The sequence below is a fragment of the Sciurus vulgaris genome, assembly GCF_902686455.1.
Source record: "Sciurus vulgaris genome assembly, chromosome: 13".
NCBI lineage: Eukaryota > Metazoa > Chordata > Mammalia > Rodentia > Sciuridae > Sciurus > Sciurus vulgaris.
This window is the reverse complement of record NC_136474.1, coordinates 83,015,662-83,038,448: the sequence shown is the minus strand read 5'-3', so window position 1 is coordinate 83,038,448 and position 22,787 is coordinate 83,015,662. Positions and strand designations below refer to the sequence as shown.

The window sequence follows — 22,787 nt, the reverse complement described above, 5'->3', positions numbered from 1 at the left end:
AGCATATTAATCCCTCTCCTCCCCTCCCCTTTCCCGGGGTGAGAATCGGCTCCTCCTCCCAGGCTGGCGACCCTGATGCAAAATACAAACAACGGCCTGTTTTCCCCATCCAGCGCTACTCTCCCAGAGGAGGAAAGGCGGAGGGCGCAGCCCCGGGGCTAAGTCAAGCCAGCCTGTCACTCCAGCTTGAACGTCCCAACTGGAAGCTCAGGTCCTTGGATCCTCAATCTTGCGGATAAACATCCTCTCTGCTGTGTTTGTACTGGGTACCGGGACTCCTAACCTGACACCCCCAGCCCAGTAACCCCCTCAGCCCCGGCGCATTGCACAGGTGGTGCAAACGCCCCCACTCTCTGGCGCCCCCTGCCGGGGAGAGGAAAAGCAGCGGCCACGGAGGAACCCGACCGCCGGGCGGGAACAGCTCTGGCGCGGGGAAGAAGCCGGGAGCTTCCCTGATGGTGCAGCCACCTCCTGCGAGCCGGGGAGGAGCGGTCAGGGGGCAGCTGGCCCGGAGCCTGGGTCCGCTGCTGCTGCTCCTGGCGCTGGGACACACGTGGACCTACCGAGAAAACACCGAGGACAGCGACAGGTAAGGGCTATCCGCGCCAGCGGAGGGCGAGCTCCTGCGGGGTGCGGCCGGTCCTCCCACCACCCACCTTTGCAGAGATCCGCACGCCTTAGCTCTTCTGGCCCCCGGCAGGCTGCTGATCTGCCCTGAGCGACGCTGATCTCCGCTCCCGCGTAGCCGCCTGGGCTTGCCCTGTCCGTGGGTCGGGGCGCTATGTTCCCGTGCGTCCCGCTTCCTTAGCTTTTCTTTTCGCTGGGGGACTCGGTTCGCTCCGTTGTGATCCTCTCCTGGCTGGTTCCTGTTCAAAGCCCTCGGGGTCCAGCGCCTGCTCCGCGCGCCCGGCCGCAGATCCCAGGGCTCACACTGCCCGCCGCGCTCCCACTGGCCAACGACGTTTTCCGACTTTTTCCACAGAGAAATCTGCTCGGAAAACAAAATTTCTACAACCAAATACCCGTGTCTGAAGTCTTCGGGAGAACTCACGACGTGCTTCAGGTAAGCTCGGGGCTCCGCGGCGTCCGCCGCTGCGCGCCCTGAGTGCAGCGCTGTTTTACAGCGGTGCGGAGACGCGCTCCCGGACTGGGCTGTTTATACCGAGACGTGCTGGGTGCCTTCTCCTTGGTGCGAACCTCTGTTATATATGGGCCCGAGCAATGCAGGACAACGGAGTTGCATCTCGAGTGTGTCCTGAAATCCTGGGAATGATTATCACCCCCTGAAATTCTTGCGTGGTGGAGGTCGGAAGGGAAAGTTGCCAGTCTATCAAGGAGAGTGGGTTGTACTGTGGGTGTAAACCGTGGGGCACGGCGAAGACGAATGACTTCTTGTGCTTTTGTGTTTTGTTCTGAAAATAAAAAGTCAACAAGGAAATACTTGCAAATACTCGCACTTGACTGTCTTTTGACCTGTGTCAGGACAGTATATCACTGACAAGGCCTGTGGGAGAGACTTGCGGGTAGTGGTGGTGGTTTTCCAGTGAAAATAACAAACGTCAAGATTGTTGACTGCAGAAAAATGGTTTTTCTGAAAATGTGGTCCAACACACCTGAGTATTATATCTGTCACTTGAGTGCTTGTTAGAACTAATGGGTCTAAGGAATCTAATTTCATAATGCTCCCCAGGTGGCTCCTTATCACCAACAGTAGGTAAGAACAGTTGGTTCTTCTCTCCCAAAGGGGAGAACCATGGCTTTGTGCTTGCAGTATTTTGGAGGTGAGGGCTGACTTGGAATTTTTCATCATTGAATTCTTGGCTTCTGTTCCAGTCTCTGGATGGAGGACCCACACCTGTAAACCTGGATTGTTTGCCTTTTAAGGATACTACACAAGTTACTGGAATCACATGCCTACACCAGATTCTGCCTGAGAAGCAACATTATTCAGTATATCAGGATAACTGTTGAGTAGTAAAAAGTATAGCAATTCTCAGGAATGTACTTGAAGTTTTATGTTGTAGCTGCTGAGTCAATCAGATAATGCTTTCGGTTGCAGGCAATTTTATTCCTTTCCTCGAGCTCAAAGGCCCAGATGTAAAGCAGCTCCAGGGCTGGTCAATTTAGTGGGTCAAGAGGCTGGGGATATAGCTTAGTTGGTAGAGTGCTTACCTTGCAAGCACAAGGCTCTGGGTTCAATCCCCAGCACTGCTCCCACCCCCCCTCCAAAAAAAGTGTCAGTTACAACTCTTAAGTCTCTTTTGCAATGGTAATGAAACAATCATCACCTATATGAATCAGCAGTCACTTCTTGGAGTTGAAGGGTCCTGTCTCCTGTCACATGGAGGGTGAACACTGAACTAGATGTTAGTAAGGTTGGAAGATGTTCAACTTGGCAGGTAAAGGTTTTCAGTGGTTATGACTGGGTGAGCAAGGTCACCCAGCTGGTGAAATGACCTGGTGGGGCAGGCAGCAGGATTGCTTGCCTAGTTCTAGGCCCCGCAACCAACCACAGTAGTCTTCAGGACATGTTGTTCTCACTGCTGTATAACGTCTTTAAGTTGGAAAATGTCTGAGATGGTTTGCTCATTCAGTCCTGAAAGGTCAGACTTCACATAAATCAGTGAGTTTGCACAATTTATATCAGGGTTTCAGAAACCTGCCTGATTATGCTGTTACTGCCAACCTTTTTTTCAAATTTCTTAAAGCAATGAGGTATTTCTCCTGCCCTGTCTTAACCACACCATCAGTACCGCTACCTGTGTTTTCACTGACAGTACCCCAAAGCATGTGAGCTCTTAGCAGGATTTTTTAAATCAAGGAAAAGAGTAAAATATCCTGGAAGAAGATGTTTCAGCTTGGAAAAAATGGTCCCTCTGAATCCTCAAACTAAAATCCTTTGGTTTTTAGTTTTTTTGTTTTGTTTTGTTTCTTAAATGGAAGTCGAGAGTTCCACGGCATTCCATTGGTCTTATGCTATTTCTATAACTTTATCTCAGTTGGCAGTTGCTGCCTTCATTGTGCTTCTGAGCCCTGAGCATGGCAGAATGCTGTGTCCTTGGTTGAGAACTGACTGTCCTGGGCCTGTAGCCCTTACTGCTTCAAGTATAATCTGGAAGCCACTGTATCATCTGGGCATTCATCAAAAGTCTTGATCAGCTCTCCAGACCCCCACATCATAGTCTGTTTCTTAATGAGACATACATTGAACCTTGAGAAGCACTGCCATAGAAAACAGTGTCTACAGTCCTCAAACATAGAGCAAATCCATTTTGGACACACCTTTAGGAGCATGGAACTGTCTACGAATGAGTGAGCAGTTAGTACTTTATCAGATTAACCTAAAATGAGAAGAACCCTACCTGGCTGCCAGGAAACCACTCTTCAAGGGCTCAACTAATCTGTTGGGTAAAGTAACACTACTGTCATGGGGAATGTTCTTGGACTAAGAATTCCACTCTTTCCACGTGTTCTTGGTGAATGTTTATCCGCACAGGTGACCTCGTTGAAGTGTTCTCAGTTAACTGATATGGAGAATGGATGTGATATTAAAATGAGCATGGTAGGTGAGAACTCATCTGCCATGATATGCAAAAGTCATGGTGATTTAAATGACTTAAAGGTGAATTAGGAATAGTCTGAGAACCCACTCCCTGAAACGTCTGTGGTTTCACCTAAGCACCTTTCTGCTTTGAGCGTTTTATATTAACTAGTAGAAGACTTGCCTGGTGCTTGGTACTGCTTTGTGTATGTCACATACGTTAACCCACAGAGCCACCGTGTAGCATTTGCACTATCAGTTTTGCAAAGAGGAACCAGAAACAGGATTAAATGGGATTAAGTAACTTGCTCACGATCTCAAAACTAAGACCTTGGAGAGCCAAGACTCAATCCAGGTTTGTCTGACTTCAAAGCCTGGGCCCTGTCATCCCCAAGGTGCCTACAGATGGGATGAATGTTCCAGACCCTGGGATCTAAGGAAGACTACATTCAGACAGCTGCATTTCAAGGACAGTTTCGTAAGAAACCAGACCATCCACATCCATCCACAGTGACCTTATTGCCCTTGAGGTATGTCTTGGGTAATTAACTTTATCGTATGCAGAACTGGTTTCGTACATGTACGGATTTCCTTCCTTATAGGATTTTTCTGGTGTAGACCCTCTACCTCCAAAGGACATTGTGCAGAATCCCCAGTTCAGACACTTTTGCGGGAATGCCAGTGATGGCATAGAATGAGGAGTTTAAAGTGAACAAGTCTGCTCAGCATTTGAAGTAGGACCAGTGGTTCAGATAAATCACACCCCAACTCTGTCTTAACTATGAATTTATCACAGCCAAACCAAGCATGATGCTGCCATGTTGAGCTCTTCTGTGGCTCAATTTTCCCCACAACTTGATATTTTCCTTTCCCAAACCACGTAGTTTAAAACAAGGTTAGTTTAAACTTATTGGGTTTTATACCAATAAAACAATGTGTTAAATGATTTCTTTAAAGGATATTCTTGTGTGCCAAAGATCAATAAAACCTAGATTTTGGGTTTGAGGCTGTTTCCAGTAAACATCCTAATTTTATTCCTTAATAAATCCTTAACATGAACTTAAAATAGTCCTAGAGAATGAAGATAAAAGAAGCCAGTCTCAGGTCTCCCATAGTTTACAGACTTTGAGACCAAAGTCTGAAACTGCAGCCAATATGCTATGTTGTACAATGGAGTTCAAAGTTGTGTAGTTAATACGATCGGTGATTTGAGATAAGCAGCTGGGAACAGCTTCAGGGGCAAGAATAGACTGTTTTTCTTAGTGGCTCTTTAATGGAGCATCTTGGTGTCCTGACTGTATTAGCCAATTTCCTGCTCCCTGGTTTCACAGACCTCCAGGTGGAGACTGGCACCTGTGTCCCATCTGTGTCAGACATGCCCGGGTTCCTGTATTGGTTTACCTTGGGGATATCTTATATATCCGTGGTAACTTACTAGGGAATGCTCCTGCTCAGGGTGGCTAATGTTCCTATGGGAAAAGTGACATGAGGGTGCAGAAACTCCAACTTATCTTTGAGATAATGTAACTATGTTGCAATTCCTACCAGAATGTGGAAGTGGATGTGCTATTCCTGCAGATGTGTTCACTTAGAATTTGTGGAGCAAGATCATCATTAAACTAGGGTGGTGCCTTTGGATTGACAGCCCTGGGCTCTGAGGAGGAAAGGGAGGGAAGGCTGTAGAAAGCATTGTTAGGTTAGTCCCCATGGAGGGTTTGGATCATATCAAAACAGACGACTGCACATTTTGCTCTACTTTGAATCTTGGCTCTTTTTTTCATGACCTTGACCAGTTTCTTAAATCTTCAGGTTTTGTCCTTCACAAAATAAGCATCCCACTAGAACTGACAAGGGTGAAGATGGAAGTACTGGGTGAATGTTCTCCCAGCCATTGCTGTATTTCATTAAATGTGGCCCAGGCATGCTTGTAGGAGGTGATCCATGGACACTGATTGTATTTGGGCATTTGAACTTGACAATACTTCTGAGAGAGTATACCTAGACTATAGCCAGAAACACCAAGGGTGTTTCTCCACCAGTTAACATCACTTGTTTCTAGATGTTTTCCCAAGTGTGGGGCAGTCCTGTAATTGAGTACCTTGGGAAAATTAAGATCTTTGCTTCCCGTCTACCCAAGGCCGTAGGTCAGCTGGAGGGCATAGCCTTCTGAGAACTTGGTTACCCCATTTCAGATGACCAGAGGTGCATCCTTTGCCCAGGGTCTCAAAGGCTTTTCTTTGAGAAGCAAGTCGGGTCCCCAACCCAGCCAGTTTTCTCGCCCCTCTGTTGCCTCCAGTCCTGTGTCCGGCACAGCTAGGATGGGCATGGAGGACATGCGAGTCTCCTTTCAGAAAGCGTGTTTTCACAACCGACCATATCCTGTTAGGAAATGGTAGGAACAAGCGTTGTGAGGAGCAGTGGGAGTGGGGCGTGGTTTTGTGCAGAAGGGTCAGGATTCCATGTGGGGGAGGCAGCTTCCCTCTGCATCAGGCCATCTGCAGCACTGGACTGTCCACCTCTGAGGACACGGCCATTCTCTTGTTCACAGCCATGTCTTCTGAGGTCATGCCATGTCATCCATGCCCAGATGCAGTGCTTGTTGAATGAGTGAACAGGTGTCAAAAGGAAATACTGAGTTTTCACTTAAATCTGTTAGGAAATCTGTTAGGCCTCCCGGGACTTCTGTTGCTACCCAAGTGTGTGTCCTTCAAAAACTGAGCTATTGGGAGCCTCTTGTGGAAGCCAGAGATTAACTGTTCCCCTGGGAGGTGATGCTGGTTTCTTTGGTCCTCAGCTCTGCCTGCTTCATGTTAGCTGGTAACATGTTACAGGAGCTAGATTCTTGTGGCTACTGCTAATTTCGTGGACTTGCTGTTTTAAACACCCAGGGACACATAGGTTACTGCCCACCTGTTGTGATGCAGTGTGCTGGCTTTGAAGGGGAGGTTGGTAGTTTTAAGGACAGCATCTTTTATAAGAACAGGTGGCAGTGGAGGGCATGGGCCAAAGCAAGGTTCTGTATCACTTTTCCTGCCTTCTCAGAGAAAATGACTAGAAATTGCTGACAACTGAACCAGCCGCAAAAGGCTGACGGATCATGGCAGTATCCTTGGAGGTGGGAACTGGTTGCTATTCATTTGTATTGAAATCGTGGCTGCCTGACTTTCTTTGGTTAACTTCATCTTTCCCAAATGAAGCTGGAAAAACCAAATGCACCCTTTTAGGTGCTGTTTTCTCGGAGAAGGTTTGCATTTCAATCTGTTTCCACATCAGTTGCTGTTCAACTTTCCTGTATCTGTCTTCCTGCTCAGCAGGACCCAAGCGCTTTTGTGAGTTAAAGGGGCTGCCTGTGCTGGGGGTTTGTGGAGTATCTGGAGAACAAAGATCTCATTCTATTCTAATTTATTGCTTTTATTTTGGGGATGAAAAAGTAAACAAGCTATGACATCTGCAGTTCCTCTTCTGCCAAACGAGGTCTTTTCCATGAAACCATTTACTAATTTCAGTCTTTTCTGTTCATTTTATCTGTGAGTGTTGGGTGCTTACAGTGTACCAATTGCAGTTCTGGGCACTTAAAATACATCTGTGAATAAAGCAGGGACAAGAAAAAACCTAACCCTCCAAATTTATGTTCTGATAGAATTTGTGGATTTTAATTAAACTTATCTTGTAGTAAAGGAATTTGAGCTAGAGATGTCTCTTGGGACATATTAAAGATATTTTTGGCACACATCTGATTGTCACATTTGGGGGCTAGATCTGGAAATTTCCTGTAACCCAGCTGTGTCTTCTCAGTAGAAGGCAGTGCCACAGCTCCAGGCAGGGACAGGAAAACCAGGGATGGTGGTAAAGTGGGCTTTTTCCTGCAGAAGGACTAGCAAAAATTGAGCATATTCTCCAAGTTTCTTCTAAGAATTACTGGAATGTGAAAGCATTACAAAGAAGGCTCATTCTCAACCATGTGACCTGTGAGGTAGATGGCAGTGTCAGAATTGTCCCACTAGGGACAAACACCCCCAGCTCAGGTCACTTCCACTGAGGTCAGCCTTGGTTTCCAACAGTGACTATAAGCAGACAGTTATGAGAAGGTGCGCTGCTTCAACATTTCCGAAACTGTATATATTACAGCTGTTGTAAATGGGCCGAATCTTTGGGGCAACCTGTGTCTATCGTGAAACACTTGTAGGCGGCAGGAGGGTGGTGGTGTCGTGCAGTCGATCTCCACTGAGGGTGTTGTACCAGTGTGCCAGCTTTGTGGCGCGGTCCTTGTGCATCCAGCAGGCGGGAGTGCTTGGATGCACGACGCATCTCCTGTTCATCATGGCAGAACGTGAACTAGATGATCATGCAGTGCTTTGATTTCAGAAACCCCGACCACATCAGTTCTCAGCCTTCACATCCACTCTTAACCTTTCTCTTGGTCACCATGGTGGGATGTCCTCTTTGCTTCATTTGGAGTGACACTTTTCATCCTTAATGCCTTGGGGATAGCAGGAGCTGCTGCATGGGGGGTTATCCATAGAGAACGGGTGGGGAGATGGGGCCCTCTGTGCCACGTGGAACCTGACTCCAGGAGCTTGGTGTAGAGCAGGCATTGCTAAACTCTGCCCATGACCTTCTGGTACTATGGGTAAGCTAAGAATTTTTAAGGATTGTAAAAGAGAAAACAGAATCCTTCGTGGGCTCCCCAAACCTCAGATATCTACTATCTGGCCTTTTGTAGAAAGTTTCCTATTCTTGTAGTTCCATCTTAAGAGAGACCAGGACTGGGTTTCCATCTGCATGGCACCTTGTCCATGTGTCTGAATCCTCAAGGAGGTGACTTTGGGGACAACCGTCTAGTCAGCTTCATCTCTGGGTCAGTGACCTGTGTGCTGCCATGCTTTATTGTTTGGATCTCCTGACTGAGCAACATTCATTGTGCCTCAGTTTCCTGAGCTCCAGGAATTCAACAGTTTTTGTTGAACTGCAACTTTGTCTTCCTCCCTAAATGATACTGGCTCGTCAGTAAGAAGATGATTTTTATGATTAGTAGTTGGGCACTGACTTCTGCCTTTCTTAATGCTTCCATGACAAACCTTCCCATACCACGTAGGCAATCCTTGGGCTTTCTGCCTGCCTCCTTTGACTTGTATATCTGTCAAATACTTTGGAAACTTCCTCTTGAATTTGTACAGTAGAAAACTTCTCACATTCAAAAAAATCAAATGATTGTGTATATTTTGAATTTTGTAGAAAAATGGCCATCTTCAATGGCGAGTTCTCCAAATCAGTTGTAAAATCATTTGTAATCATACATAAAATTTCATATATATTCTACTTCACAATTGCCCTTTGCATAGTGTATCCATCAGTGAACTTGGGAACTTAAATTTTAATCTCCCTTTTAACAATGCTGTTGCATAAAGCTCATGAAAACTTCTAAATCATGATTTCTGATGGGTATGGGAAGGGGGAGCAGTAGAGAATGAAGAAGTATTTGAAAGAAATTCCAGGGAGAGAAGCAAAGTCTGGTATTTTAGTGGAGGAGGAGGAGATGGTTTGAATTCATCTGTCTTAGGACAGTAAAGGAATGCCACAGAGTGGAGAGGAGGAACAGGCTTGAAAAATCTGGTCAGGAGTGGAAGGGATCCTGTGGAGATGAAGGGTGGGAGATGTTTAAGTTGCGTGGAGGCTTCCGACCCTACACTGTGCCCATCTGAACTTTTTCAACTTTAGGAGGCTGAGATAAAGGTAAACTGGTGGAAGTTGGTGTACGATGGAAGTTCTGTCATCCTCTACCTCCAGCACCTATTTCTTTGGAGGTGGGAGGCCACCTGAAAACCAGCTCAATAGGCCGTACCTGGGCTCTTTCACCAACTTGCCCCCTTGCTTCCATTGATTGCTCTCCATAATGTCTTCTTGCTGCCCTTTGGAATTTTCCAACAGAGGAATGGCTCATCACTTTGTTAGGGTTGCCTGGTAGAGCAAAGGCTGCTTTCCTGGGAGCCCAGATTATTCAACCAGCTGCCTCAGGTTATGTCTGAACTGTCCATGGTCCCCTGGAGAAGCAAGATGGCCCCAAAGCAGAAATGCGTTCCCAGGCTCGGGCAGAGCTCAGCTCTAGTGCGTGTGCTGAGCGTGCTTGTAGCCCTGATTTCGGTTTTAGCACCCACCCCTCTCAGTCCGCACATTATTGGAATTTGGTTTTAGCAAAATACAAAAGACTAGAACAATTTAGAGTACATTATCCATCAATGGGCTCTTAGTTGAATGAAGGGGTTTTTACAAATTCTGTAAATGTTAATTTTGATGTTTTCTGGAGATTGTTCTTAAGTGCCCTGGCCTGGTTGGGTGGACAGAAATTTTATGTAGTAACTCCATTCTTGTGTGAAGGTCACTCAATCTGGCAATAGTTTCTAACTGGAATGCAGCTGGAAGAGGAGAGGGGAGCGGAAGAGTTTTGAATATCAAAACATCTCAAGGAAAAAACAAAGCTTTGAACAGCCAAGGAGATAAAAAATGTCATGTACATTCCCTCTGGGTGAGTCCCTCAGATTGCCCTGCCTGTGATGCCTCCTTGACGGTGCTAGCCGTGGTTCTCTGCTGTGACTGCACCCTGGCATCACCTGAGCTCTTAAAATCCCAACTTTCAGGCTGCACTCCAGGCCAGCTCATCAGACACTGTGGAGGTGCACTTGGAATTTTTTTGAGCTCTTGGAATGATTCTAAAATGTAGCAAAGGTTGAAAACCATTGACTTTGACTTGGAAAGAATAATGGGGTGAGCAGCCTATTTTTTTTTTTTTTTTTCAGAAGATGAGAAAATAGTCTCCATTTCTTATTTTGTGGCCCCTAAGCCTGTGTCTCTGACATCTTTAGCAATTGCTGCAGGTTCAGCTTCTTCAATGGAAATGCATGGTTAAAGCCCACATCTGTGAACCGGTAACATGCTGGTACTTCTCATATCTTGCCTGTAGATCTTGCTTCTCCCACACCAACATCTCCTTTCTGCTATGTGAGAGGGTTTGGGCGTAGTTCTAGATCAGTGTTGCTGTGGGTCAAAGTGGACCAAGAAGAATAGAATGTTTTCCCTGAGTTCTGAGTTTAAACCGATCAGTTCCAAATTCCATGGTGCAGATTCCAAACATCCCTTAGCATTTTGCATTGCAGGCTTATCTTGGTGTCCAGAGCTACCTAGCCACCTTCGGTCCTTTTTTTTTTTCTTTTTTTTAAATCCCCCCTTAAATTGCTTTGTTGCTGCATGGTGTGAACCTTCTGGAGATACAAACACAGCTCAGCATATTATAAATGAAAGCTTTCCAGTGTCAGGCTGTTTTTCTTTCCTTGTGAGCATCAAACGGTTTCTTTCCCCCACATGGTATGATAGGAAGTCTGTGCTGGCTGAGGTTCCCCTCCCCTCCCATCTGCTGCACCGCACCCTGCAGTCATCCTTTCTGATAACTGAGAACTTCTCAACCCCCATGCTTGGCAGACACAAGGCTTTTTATGGACTTGAGTTTCTTCAGGTGACATAAAACAATGCTTTCTGTGACTTGACCTGATAATTCTAACACAAGTTCGGTATTTACCATATATCCTTGAACCAGTCACTACTCCCTGAATGTCTGTATACCATGCATACTTATGTGTAATTGCATCTTGGAGTGTTAGAACAGTGGTTATGCCGACTATCAAAGAAACAAAAATGGTTCTAGATCAGGAAATCGATTGCATTCTGGGTGTTGAGGTGCCTATGAGGTCCTGGATGAGGGATTTCTTTGATTTTTGAGACTGGCAAGACACAATTTTTCCTAAGCAACTGAGTGCTTGATACAACTTGAGTTTGATTCTATATACAGTACAACAGAAGCTGTCACAGGAATGGATGTTTAAAGAGAAGGTGTGAAGGGATCCGAGTAGCCTGGCTGTCCACTGTGCACCTCTATCCACCCTGAAGCTTTGTGAGTCCTTTTCCAGAGACCCCCCCCCAGCCTTCAGGAAGCAGGCATTCAGGTCTTAGGACATGGAGGTTACGGTTGGTGGAGACTACCCTAAGGGCAGTGGAAAAGGGTGCTCTGGGGATTCAACTGTCATCCTGCATCAGGAGGGGTGTGAAGTCAACACACCTGGGACCACTGCTGGTCAGTCACTGCATTGTGGGGGTCAAGGAGGGAGTTTTTGTGTCCTAGAGAAGCTCCAGTGTGGACTTGCCCGGTGCCGCTCTGAATTATCTGCCTCTGTTGATCTAGGCTTCACCTCTGGGCCCTGTTTCTTCACTGAATCCTTGTTTCCTCAAAAAATGTTCCACACTGTCCAGCCTTGGACTTGTGTGATTTTGGGACATGTCTGTCCCCCTTTGCTTAAACACAGCCTGACTCACTGTTGACTTGTCCTCACCCATATGGTATGAGCTCCTGGGCGCACCCTGGAGGTGATGTCTGCTTCGTTCTATGAAGTTCAGACACTGGGACCATGATTACTAACCAGTACCTTGAAAATGTGAGGGCTTTTATTTCCCCTTGTTGCAGTGAAGATCAAACCCAGGACCTCATCCACACTACTTTGAACTCTAAAATCCAAGGGGTTTGGACCTTGGGGGAGACGACTTCGTGCAGGGAAGAGCACCATCTCTTTTCTACCATCCCGTGAGACCTCTCCAACTAAGAGGATGGAGATTCTTAGGTTTAGAGATGGGACAATTGAGGCATTGTTAGATCTCTATAAAACCCCCCTCAGGTCTCCACTTTATAGTTCCTCGAGGGAAGGGAAAATGGGAAAGAGGGGACTCTGCATTGGAGACGCTCTTAAAACTTTTACCGTAGGGATTATGGCAGTATTCGCTCCTTCCCTATTTTCCATTATAGCATACGATGACTTGGTATGCAGCCTCCTGTGACCCCAGCCTTCCAGGTCTTGGTGATTTTCAAGGGCTGAAGTGTTTCCTGAGCTTGTCTATATGTATACTAACACATTCTTTCAGTTTTACTTTAAAAAGTAGGTTTATTCTGCAGTTGCTTTTTTTTTTTTTGTTTTTAAAATAGCATTTATTTTTTAAATGTTAATGTGTGCATTACAGGAAAAACAAAAACACAAGCAAAGAACAAAGTCATCCAGTCACAAGCAGCTTACTTGGACGTGTCCCTCCAGGTCGTGCATATACATACACAATATCCCATTTTGTGATTGAGATTGTAGTGTGTATCATGCTTTTCCACACATCATGAATATTCACCAATTCAAAATCCCAAAGCTACATGAGTATTTTTGATAATCAAGAATACACTATACCAACTCAATCTGTTATCCTTTCTTGGGGACAAAAATTTCACTTAAGACAGAAATGGCAACAGGCCTCTAGGATAGACATATTTGCAGAGTTACAACTAAAATAATGCATTCCCTTAATGCATTTAAAATGAGACAAAGCAACAGGATACACCAAGCTTGTTTCGTTACCAGATTTCTACTAAAGTATTAGCAAGAATGCATGTTCCCAGTGAATTAAAGTATTCCTATAGTACAGCCAGAAGATGCACACCAGTGGCTCACATGGAAATGTCAATCCTTGAGCACTTGCTCCTGTCTTTCCCTGTGTGCGCCCCTGTGCCCCTTTGCTGCCAGCCTAACGAGCAAGTCCTGATACACATAGCCCAGAGACAAAGCAATTCCATGTCCCAGATGCATCTTTTCTATCAATTATAAGTTATTTACAAATTGGCTAATTGACTAGCTCTACTTTTTATGATTCACTGTTACCCTCAGGACATCTAGAAAGCTTAGATATTGTGAAATAAAGTATGAACTTTGTACACAATAAACACAAGGACTTTACCAAAATGCATATAGATCTATGGTTATAATCTAAACCTGCCTTCCAGATACGGAGCTACTAGCAAAGAGCACGTCCCCTCACCCTTCCTCCTCTCCCTCAGCACCATTTCAGTGACTAAATTCAGGACTACCCCTAGCTCCAAGAGGTGGATTAACAAGGGTCATTCCCAGAAGACGGTTCTTCCTACAAACTAACAAGGATATTTATATAGGGATTATTTTGCTACTTCTAACAAACTTTGGGCATTAGGACTTATCCTTTAATACCCAGCAATACTAACTAAAATGCACATATAACAATGGCTAGACAATCGGAACTAATCTAAGGGCACAGAGTGCTTCTCTATGCATACTTTCTCATTCTCCCACCCACCACCCAGTGAATCTTCCACGTATTCTCCAAGACATCAAATTCAACAATTCCATTCTCCTAAATGGCAACCATTCCTATATAGTAACAAAAAATACTTAAAAGGCATTACTTTAGTCCTCAACTTTCACCATGTGTTGTGCACCTTTAAACATCTAGAAACACTAGATGTTTCCAACAAGGACCTAAGTTTTAAACTATACATACAGTAGCACTGAATAAACTGCAACTTACTGAACAAAGGCTACACTCTGAAGCAAAACTCCTCTTTTTAAAGGCTAGAATGTGAAAGTGTCTTCCAAACAAGAACATTCTGGCCTAGAACCCTTCCCCTTCTAGTCTCTTATCAACACAGGGGTCAGATATATGCATCTGTAATGCTGAGAGATGACTAACAATTTCACTTCCTAAGTGGCTTTAAGAACAGTCTTTCCTATGAATTTAACATGAAGTGTTCTCAATGTGTTAGTTTACTAACTCTACTTGTCATACACTGGCAACCTCTTTAACATCTAGATAGACTAGATGTAAATTAGGACTTGTGTCCTTTATATACACTATTTACATAGTAAAACAAAACTCAGATATAAGAGACAATGGTCAATCTTGCTTTACAAAAAATACGTTGGTATAAAGCCCTTTGCATTTTCTTTTCCTTCTTCTTCCCTGAACAGCACAAATACAATGTGTACTGCTCAGAGAACTGTTTTGATCATTCCATTTCTAAAAGACAGTCTATTTCATTATGAATTTTAACAAAAAGATACCTACAAAATGTTTTATTCACTACCTCTACTTTTAACATACTTTGTGCACTTCTAAACATCTAGAAAGACTAGATGTTTCAAATAAGGACTTAAGTTTGTCCACTATGTACATAGTAGTGTTAAATAAACTACACACATGTAACAATGGTTATATCTGAAAGTGTCTTCTAAGTAGGATCACTCTGGCCTAGTATCCTTCATTTCTTCCACTTCTTGCTCCTATGTCACATGTGCCACACGAGTGTCACATGATATGTTACAATTTCACTTCCAAAAGTCCTTTTCAGAAGACTGCCTTTCTATGAATTTTAACACAAAGTGTACAAAATGTGTTAGTTTACTAACTCTACTTTTGTCATACATTGGCAACCTCTTTAATATCTAGAGACTAGATATTATAAAATTAGGACTCCTTTGTCCAGTATATATGCAATATATACAGCACGGCAAAGTTAAATGAAATGCACATCACAGGGCAATGGGTAAGCTGAAGTTTTCTAGCACACTCTTACCAAAACACCCTTGCAACTTCTTCCCTCCCACCTCCCTCAACCCAGTGAACAAGTACAGACAGTATTCTGTTCAGAGGTGGCTTAACAATCCCAAACAGTATTTCCCATCACTTTTTAAAAGCTATTTACAAAGTTTTAATTCTACCACTTCTACTTTTAAATATATCAAGCACTTCTAAATAAATAGGACTAGATATTCCACATAATAACCTGTCCACTATGCACACAGCACTGGTAAATAAAATTGCACACGTAGCAATGGTTAGAATCTGAGGTATTTTCTAATATGACCATTTTGTCCTTGAACCTTTCTATCCTCACATCCCTCTATCTTTCAGTCCAGTGGACAATTACAGGCATATGTAACGCTTAGAGATGGCTGAACAAATTCATATTCAAAAGTCATTTACAGAGGACAAGCTTCCCTATGAATTTCAACACAAAGTGTACAAAATGTGCTAATTTTACTAACTACTTGGTCATACTCTGGCAACCTCTTTAACATCTAGAGACTAGATTTTGCAAAACTGGGACTCATTTGCCCATTATATACACTATATACACAGCAAAACGAAATGCACGAAACAAAGAAAATTGATGTCTGAAAATGTCCCAAGTATGAACACACTAACATATTACCTTTTGCAATTGCTTCCCTCCCACCTCCTCCACATCACCGAACAGGTGCAGACAGTACTATACTGCTCACAGAGATGGTTTAACAGTTCCCTTCCCCAAAAGACTATTTCATATGAATTTTAGCAAAAAGATATTTACAAAGTGATATTTTACTATCTCTACATTTAACATACATCGGGCACTTCTAAACATCTAGCCAGGCTAGATGTTTCGAGTAAGGACTCAGTTTGTCCACTATGTACAGGACAGTCTTGAATAAACTGCACACATGTAACAATAGTTCTAATTTTAAAATGTCTTCAAAATACGAGCATTCTGGCCTGTCACTGACCCAGTGGGCTATAATGCTCAAAATTTTCAGAAGACAATCCTTCCTAGGAATTTTAACACAAAACATACAAAATTTGTTTACTAATTCTACTTTTGTCATACACTGGCAACCTCTTTAACATCTAGACAGACTAGATGCAGATTAGGATTCATTTGTCCTTTATATACACTATGTACACAGCAAAGTAAAACAAAACCCATAGACATAAGGTACAAGTCTTAGCTCACCATAGGCACACCCAAGGACCAGCACACAACTCTGTATGACTCAAAAGGGGGTTTGGCTACTGCCCCCCCCAAAAAAAATTTCATAAGAATTTTAACAAAAAGAAATGTACAAAACGTGTTGTATGTTACCACTTCTACTTTTACCATATATCAGGCACTTTAGAACATCTAGAAAGCCTAGGTATTTCCAAAAAAGTACTCATCATTTTCAACTATCTACACAGTAATGAGGAATAAAATGCACACACAAAACAATGGTTACAAGAGGAAAATGTCTTTTACATAAAACCAGTCTGCACAGGACCTCCTCCCTCAGGTCAGTCTTCTCCAGGTCCTCGAACCCCCTTAACAAGCGTGGACACGCGCAGCTCCAGAGATGGGCTAAGGAATCCATTCCAAAGCCACTTGCAGGAGACATTTCCGATTTTTAAAAACAAAAGGCCATTTGCAAGACGTTACTTTCTGACCATCAGACCTCGGCAACCTCTTCACATGGAGATGTCCAGACGCAGCACACGTTGTAACAGGATGGGGCAAGTTGACAGCAGCTTTTTCATATTATATACACAGGCCTTCTACGCAGGCCAGGACATCTCCCCAGGGTGGCGGCCACGGGCCAACGACCGCTTCTCTCGGGGAGAACGCACACCAACCGCCCAGGCCGCTCACCGTTCCACCCGTCGTCGTCTTCGGGGCTTCGCTCACCTTCCGGGGCGGGCGGTTAAGGCCTTTGTTCGCCTGTCCCGACCAGGCGCCGTCTTGAGGAGCCGCCTCGCGCGGTCGCGGAGGGCGCTGGTCTGCGCGGCTCCTCTGTCCAACGCGTGGCCGAGCTTTCGGGCGTCCACTCTCCTCCGAGGGCCCTGGAAGCCCCGGGTGGCCGCCATTCTTCTCGCCCCGCCACGCCCGCCGCCACCCAAAGGCGCCACGAGCTCTGCGGCGGCTTCGGCTGGGATGAACAGGGCTGGGCCCCGAGACCCGGCCGCCCGCGGGGTCCGGGGTCCGGGATCCGACAGGTCGCCGCCGCCATCGGGTCATCCAGCCAGGGGAAGAGGCTCGCAGGTCCTTCCCAGGCAGGGCCAGCCAGTGGGCAGTCGCAGCGGGAGCTCCGAAGTCTGCAGGAAAGAGGCCGCGGCCTGTCCCCGGGCCCCCAGCTCACCCGCCGGCCTGAGGCCGAGGGCCCCAGAGGGCCCGGAGAGCAGGCCGCGCCCGTTTCTCACCACGCTCTCGGCCGGAGCGCTGCAGTTGCTTTTTAATTTGCCTTTTTTTCACTTGATAAAGAGGGCTTACCTGGGTTGCTCACATTCTTACAGCGTGGGGTTCCTATTATAGTGTGGCATAGGGATGTATCATCCATCTATTTTTGAACTTTTTATAAGGAAATTGGATGTTGAGGTGTTCAGGGTTTAAACCTAAGATACTACTTTCAGATACACTTGGCCCTGTCTATACATGGGCTCAGCTTGATCACGGGAAGAAAATATTCAGGGAAAATGCATCTGTACTGAACATGTATGGAGTTGTCATTCATAAGACAATATAGTATAACGGCTATCTGCATAGCATTTATGATGCATTAGGTCATCTAGAGATGGCCTAGAGTATACATGAAGGATGTGCATGGGTTATTCAAGTACTATACTGTTTAATTTTTTATTTTTTGATACTAGGGATTGAATCCAGGGGTGCTTAACCACTGAGCCACACCCCCGTCCCTTTTTGTTTTGAGACAGGGTCTTATTAAGTTGCTTAGGTCCTCTCTAGGTTGCTGAAGCTGATTTTGAACTCGAGATCCTCCTACCTCATCCTCCCATGTTGTTGGGATTACAGGTGTGCGCCACCACACCTGGCTATACCATTTTATACAAGGAAATTGCATATCCACAGATCTTGGTGCCTTTGGTAGGGCTCCTAGGACCAGTCTTTCAAAGATGCTGAGGGACCCACCATACATTAAGTCTTACCCAAATAAATCTAGCGTAACCTGATAGCACTGGGTCTGACACTTGTGAGACGTGGCCTCTAGTGGGCTGGCTTTCAGCCACCCTGAGTAGCAGAGCATGAGCCTTTAGGGGTCCTCTGAACCCTCTGGCTCTCTGAACCTTAGCTGGGGGAAGGTGGGGCTTTGGCACTCCTTTGGGATCTGACAGTCTGACTGATCACTTGCCGCTTCAGAGCGGAGCAAACGGAAGCAGGCTTAGTTTACAGCCCAGGGGATTTGCTGGACATCAGGGCGAGCATCTTGGCTGTGCAGATACAGTGGGAAGCTGGCCGACTTATCTCTAATCGGCTTCAAAGCAGGATGCCATCGCGGGCTGTCAACTGGATCTCTTGAAAGCCTTTGATAGTTTCTTGCCCTAGTTATTTAAAGGGGAAACGAGTCTTTTCCCTGCCCAGGTGTATGCCTCAGAGGCAGGCTCCTGTGCTGTAGGTCGATGCCTCGCCAGGGCAGGAGCCCAGTGCTGTCTCCCTGCCAGCTTGCCTTTTCTTTCTTGGACTTCTCCCCAGCTGTCTATCTGATGAACTGGGGAAAGGGTGCAGTACCCATTTCCTCTCTTGGGACTGAGCTGTTGTCCAAGGGCATCCTCTCTCCTCCCAGAAAGAAGAAACTAAGTTGCATTTGGCCAGGCTCATGCTAATGGGGAAGAAAGGTGACACTGGATGAGTTTTCTTGTAAAAGTTTCCATTTCTCACCCTAACACACTGGGCTGGATACTTGTGCCTTATATTTACCGAGACTTTTATTACATACTTACATTTTAGCATGTGTGAGTCCTGACTTTATTTTATACCCAACAGGCTGAGGGCCCTTGTAAAGACACAGTGTGTGCATTTGCCTGCGGCAGGCTTGCTGCACGGGTCCACCGCCCTGAGTCGGCTTCCATATTTGGCTCTGTTTAGAGAGAACAAGAGAAATGGTGAAATAAGACAGTTAGCGACACCATTTGACTGTTAAAATTTTCCTGGGTCAGATCACCTACGGGGAAGGACGAGCCTTCTCTCAAGGACCAAGATAACCATCAGGTTTTCTTTAACCCTATTTTGAGTTTCCCGTTCCGTCAACAGGGTGCTCATCAGCTGCCAGCTTGCTGGGGTAAGGTAGCCCTCCTCATCCACTTGTTCACCTGCGCTCCTTTTGAGAGCATTTCCTCCAGTTGAGGTTGTCATTGGGTGGATAAAAGTGGATTCCTGCTGCAGCTTTTGCCTGTGCAGTGTGCTGCATCATCAAAATTTACAAACTTGCCTGTTTTTGAGGGTAAAGCTCTTCATGTTTTCTCAGCATGTAGCTTTTAATCATGAGAACTTTGAGTATTCCAAAGGAACAATAAAATGAATTCCTGTGTGTTCACCAGGGTTTAGTAATTAAGCTTTTGCTACATTTGCTTTATCTGTTCCATTTAGCCTTTGCTATTCTAAAATATACCCTGGGTGCTATACCACTGTATGTTGCAGCATGCATCTCTGAGAAATGTGGAGTCTTCATACATCACCAAAATTCATCATGTTCCAAAATCAGAACCCTGTTAGGAACATTATTTGTAAACATTTTCCCCCCAGATAAAATGGGTTTGTTTGCTGGTTTTAAGTCATGAATATATGGTACTTTTACCATCACTAATGAATAATTTTACATGTTAACCAGTGTGCTTAATTCTGAGCCGGTTTCCAGAATGGTAACACTGTACTCGCCTGGGAATGCCACTCCATAGCACTGTTAGCAGTGACAGCAGATCTGAGACGATCGCTGGAGGATAAGGAATTCCTTTGATTTTAGGAGAACAATGTAAGGTTATTTGATTCCAAGGCAGTTCCACGTGTTTAGCTCCAAAGATGATATTGTGTGGTCAGGATACGTCCTGAGCAGATGAAAAAACAGCTCGTAAAGGGAAGCTAAAGCTTTATTTTTACTTATTATTTATAATTGCATTTTATTTACATGCCTGGTGTCCTTTTAAACCAAATATTACTTTTATAACAAAATTGGTTTCAATTTGGGATGGGTCAGTTTTCTAGTGTTATAGTTACTGTAACACTGGAATGCTTCTCTAGTATGAAAACCAAAACGTAACTATTCCAAAGAGAAAGTATTCATAATTAGTCTTTGTTTTTAATATTCTGACATCTTATTCTTACATGATTTTTTTCCCCCATATTGAGTCAAATCCATAATTTATGCTGCAGTTTTGGCTAATGCCTTAAACTTGTTTCAAATATTCAAATTAGAGTTAAATAACTAGTAGGACACGGGGCTTTCAATACCTCCTGGACCATTCCATTGTTACCATGGCAACTGCTTCCAACATTTTAGCTTTTCTTCAGTAGTTCAAAGAAACTTAGGTCCATTTTTTTCTTTCAGTTTTTGGTATCTTTTAAATTCCTTCCACAGAAGAGAATTTGGCCATCATCCAGCCACCATACATGTGATGTTTGTCGTGCTCATATTCTCCCAGAATAGTCATCTTACTGTTGGAATCGGTCACTTTTTGAGATTTACCTTATGACACCTGAAGGCTTGGACTCAAAGTCTTGCCATATGCCCTGATGGCTATTTCCTTCTAAGACGTTTTTCCTTCACTGAATGGGGGTTGGTTTGTCTTCTTGATACAAACTCATGAGCTGTTCTTTCAGATTCATTTAAGTGCTGCAGGACCTGGTCCTGCTCAGCAAGTGCCCAACACTGAGCTACCCCCAGCCCTTTTCAGCCTTGAGATTCATCCCAGAGCCTTCAGGCCAGCAAGAGCCCAGCTGGTTTCACTAATCTGGCTGTGGCCCTGTCATTTCCCTTCTGTCATCCTGGGGGATAGTCCTCTGTTAGATCCTACAATTCCCTCCTTTCCTGACCGATTGCCTCATTCTGGAGTGTGGAGGTTGCATTCCCCTGAGTCTGTGTCTGAGCTTCAACAATCTCTGTGCGTACTTGCCTATTTGGTATCTGCTTGGGTGTCTTCATGATATCCCAAAGATAACATGTCCAAGTAGAGAAGGTGACTTCCACTTGCCCACCTGCACACAACGCTTGCCATGTGCCCTTCTGTAGTTGGAATCTTGGGTTATGCATCTCGGCACAAAGCTGGAAGCCATTTTAGACCATTCCACTTTGCATATCTTTCGCAGCCAATCTTTGACCAAATATATCTAATCTCAGACTTTCTCTCTTTACTACCTCCATCTTGTCCAAGTCATCATCAAGTCTGGAATATTCTAACTGCTCTCTTTGCTTCCTGTCTTAGGTCTTTACCACCTATTCCCATGTAGCAAAAGATAGAATCCTTAGCCTTACAAGATGTGCCATACCTGACCCAGCCTTAAAAGCCTTTCGTGACTTCTCATTGTTCTGAAACAAAATCTGAACTCCTTACCTTGGCCTGTAAGGCCCTGAGTGATCTGGCTTCTCCTGTGTCTCCATCCTCATCTTTTATGCCCTTCCTCAGAGTAGCTTGGATTTTTTGAAACAAGACTGCTCTGTGTCAAGTGTGATCCATTCTGTATACTTGGCTGAAAAGTCTTTCCCCACTTAAACAACAACAACAAAAAAAAACCCCACACACCAAAAAAACCCACTCTTAATCCTTCAGAACTTAATTACATTCTCATCCTCAATGAAATCCTCACCCCCCACCCAAACACACTACCAGGAGTATGCCCCCCATCCCTACCTGTGGGTCTTTATTTTAGGTCCTTTATTGTTACAGTACTTGTAGCTTGCTTTCCCTGACTAGATGTCAGGGTAGGGGCCACATCTGTCTGGTTCATTTTTGCATCTCTGGTGCCCAGCACAGTGCCTGGTCATGTAGAATATGTATTTGTGAAAGAGTGGACAGATACACACAATTGCTGTGTAGTAAAATTGTCCTTTGAAACCAACCCATGCATCTTGTGGATTTAAATTTACTCTTGGATTTATTCCAGATATGTAAGATAGTTTATAATACATAAAGTAGAAGATAGCCTAAATTAAGAGGGGAAAAGTAAGGAACTATAAACAGGACAGAGTACTAAGTGGAGCCTGGAGGTCGAGTGATGTGCATTCTTGACCAGGCTTGCTGCAGGGGGAGCTGGGAGGGGGGCAGGGGGGGGGGAACACTTGGCTCCGAGCTTTCCAGCATCTGGTGAGAGGTCAGTCACAGAGTCTATGGTCAAATCAGAGCAATGCCCATGAGAAAAGTTCTTTATCTTGAGACCAAAGAGAAACTTTACCCCCAGGATCATTGTAAAAAGAACAGTATATAATGTGATGAAGATTGTCCCTGTGGGAGACATGGCAAATGTCACAGGACTTGTTCCAATGACCTTCAAGCATGGACTGCTCCCGTCCTGCCAAGCAGTTTGGTCAGGGCTGATGTATGGGCCCATCGGTGCTGTCCAGGAACTACGCGATAGGATTGCTGCTGCTGCTTCTGCCTCTGCCTGGTTTAGGCGTTTTCCTGCACAGTGGGGGCGGGCCCAGCGTGCCCTCGGCTTCTGTTTGTAACTAATCAAATACTGTTTACCATTGCCTTGTTCCTCTTTATTTGCTTCTGTTGAACCTCTCAGACCCTGTGCTTTCTTTTCAGGCTTTGCTAATCCCTTCTATCCCATCCAGAGGTCTGG

The 22,787-nt window shown here is 44.9% G+C and overlaps 1 protein-coding gene across 1 annotated transcript in view; it reads left to right on the top strand.

Moving 5' to 3' along the window:
* Positions 1-455: 455 nt before the first annotated feature.
* The window catches only part of CCBE1 (collagen and calcium binding EGF domains 1), a gene marked incomplete at its 5' end in the record, with an annotated part of 247,567 nt that continues 225,235 nt past the window's right edge, over positions 456-22,787 (top strand). The window contains 2 exons of the mRNA XM_079108689.1: positions 456-589; positions 983-1,063. Coding sequence (XP_078964815.1) covers positions 456-589; positions 983-1,063 — 215 coding nt within the window. The remainder of the gene's footprint in view (positions 590-982; positions 1,064-22,787) is intronic.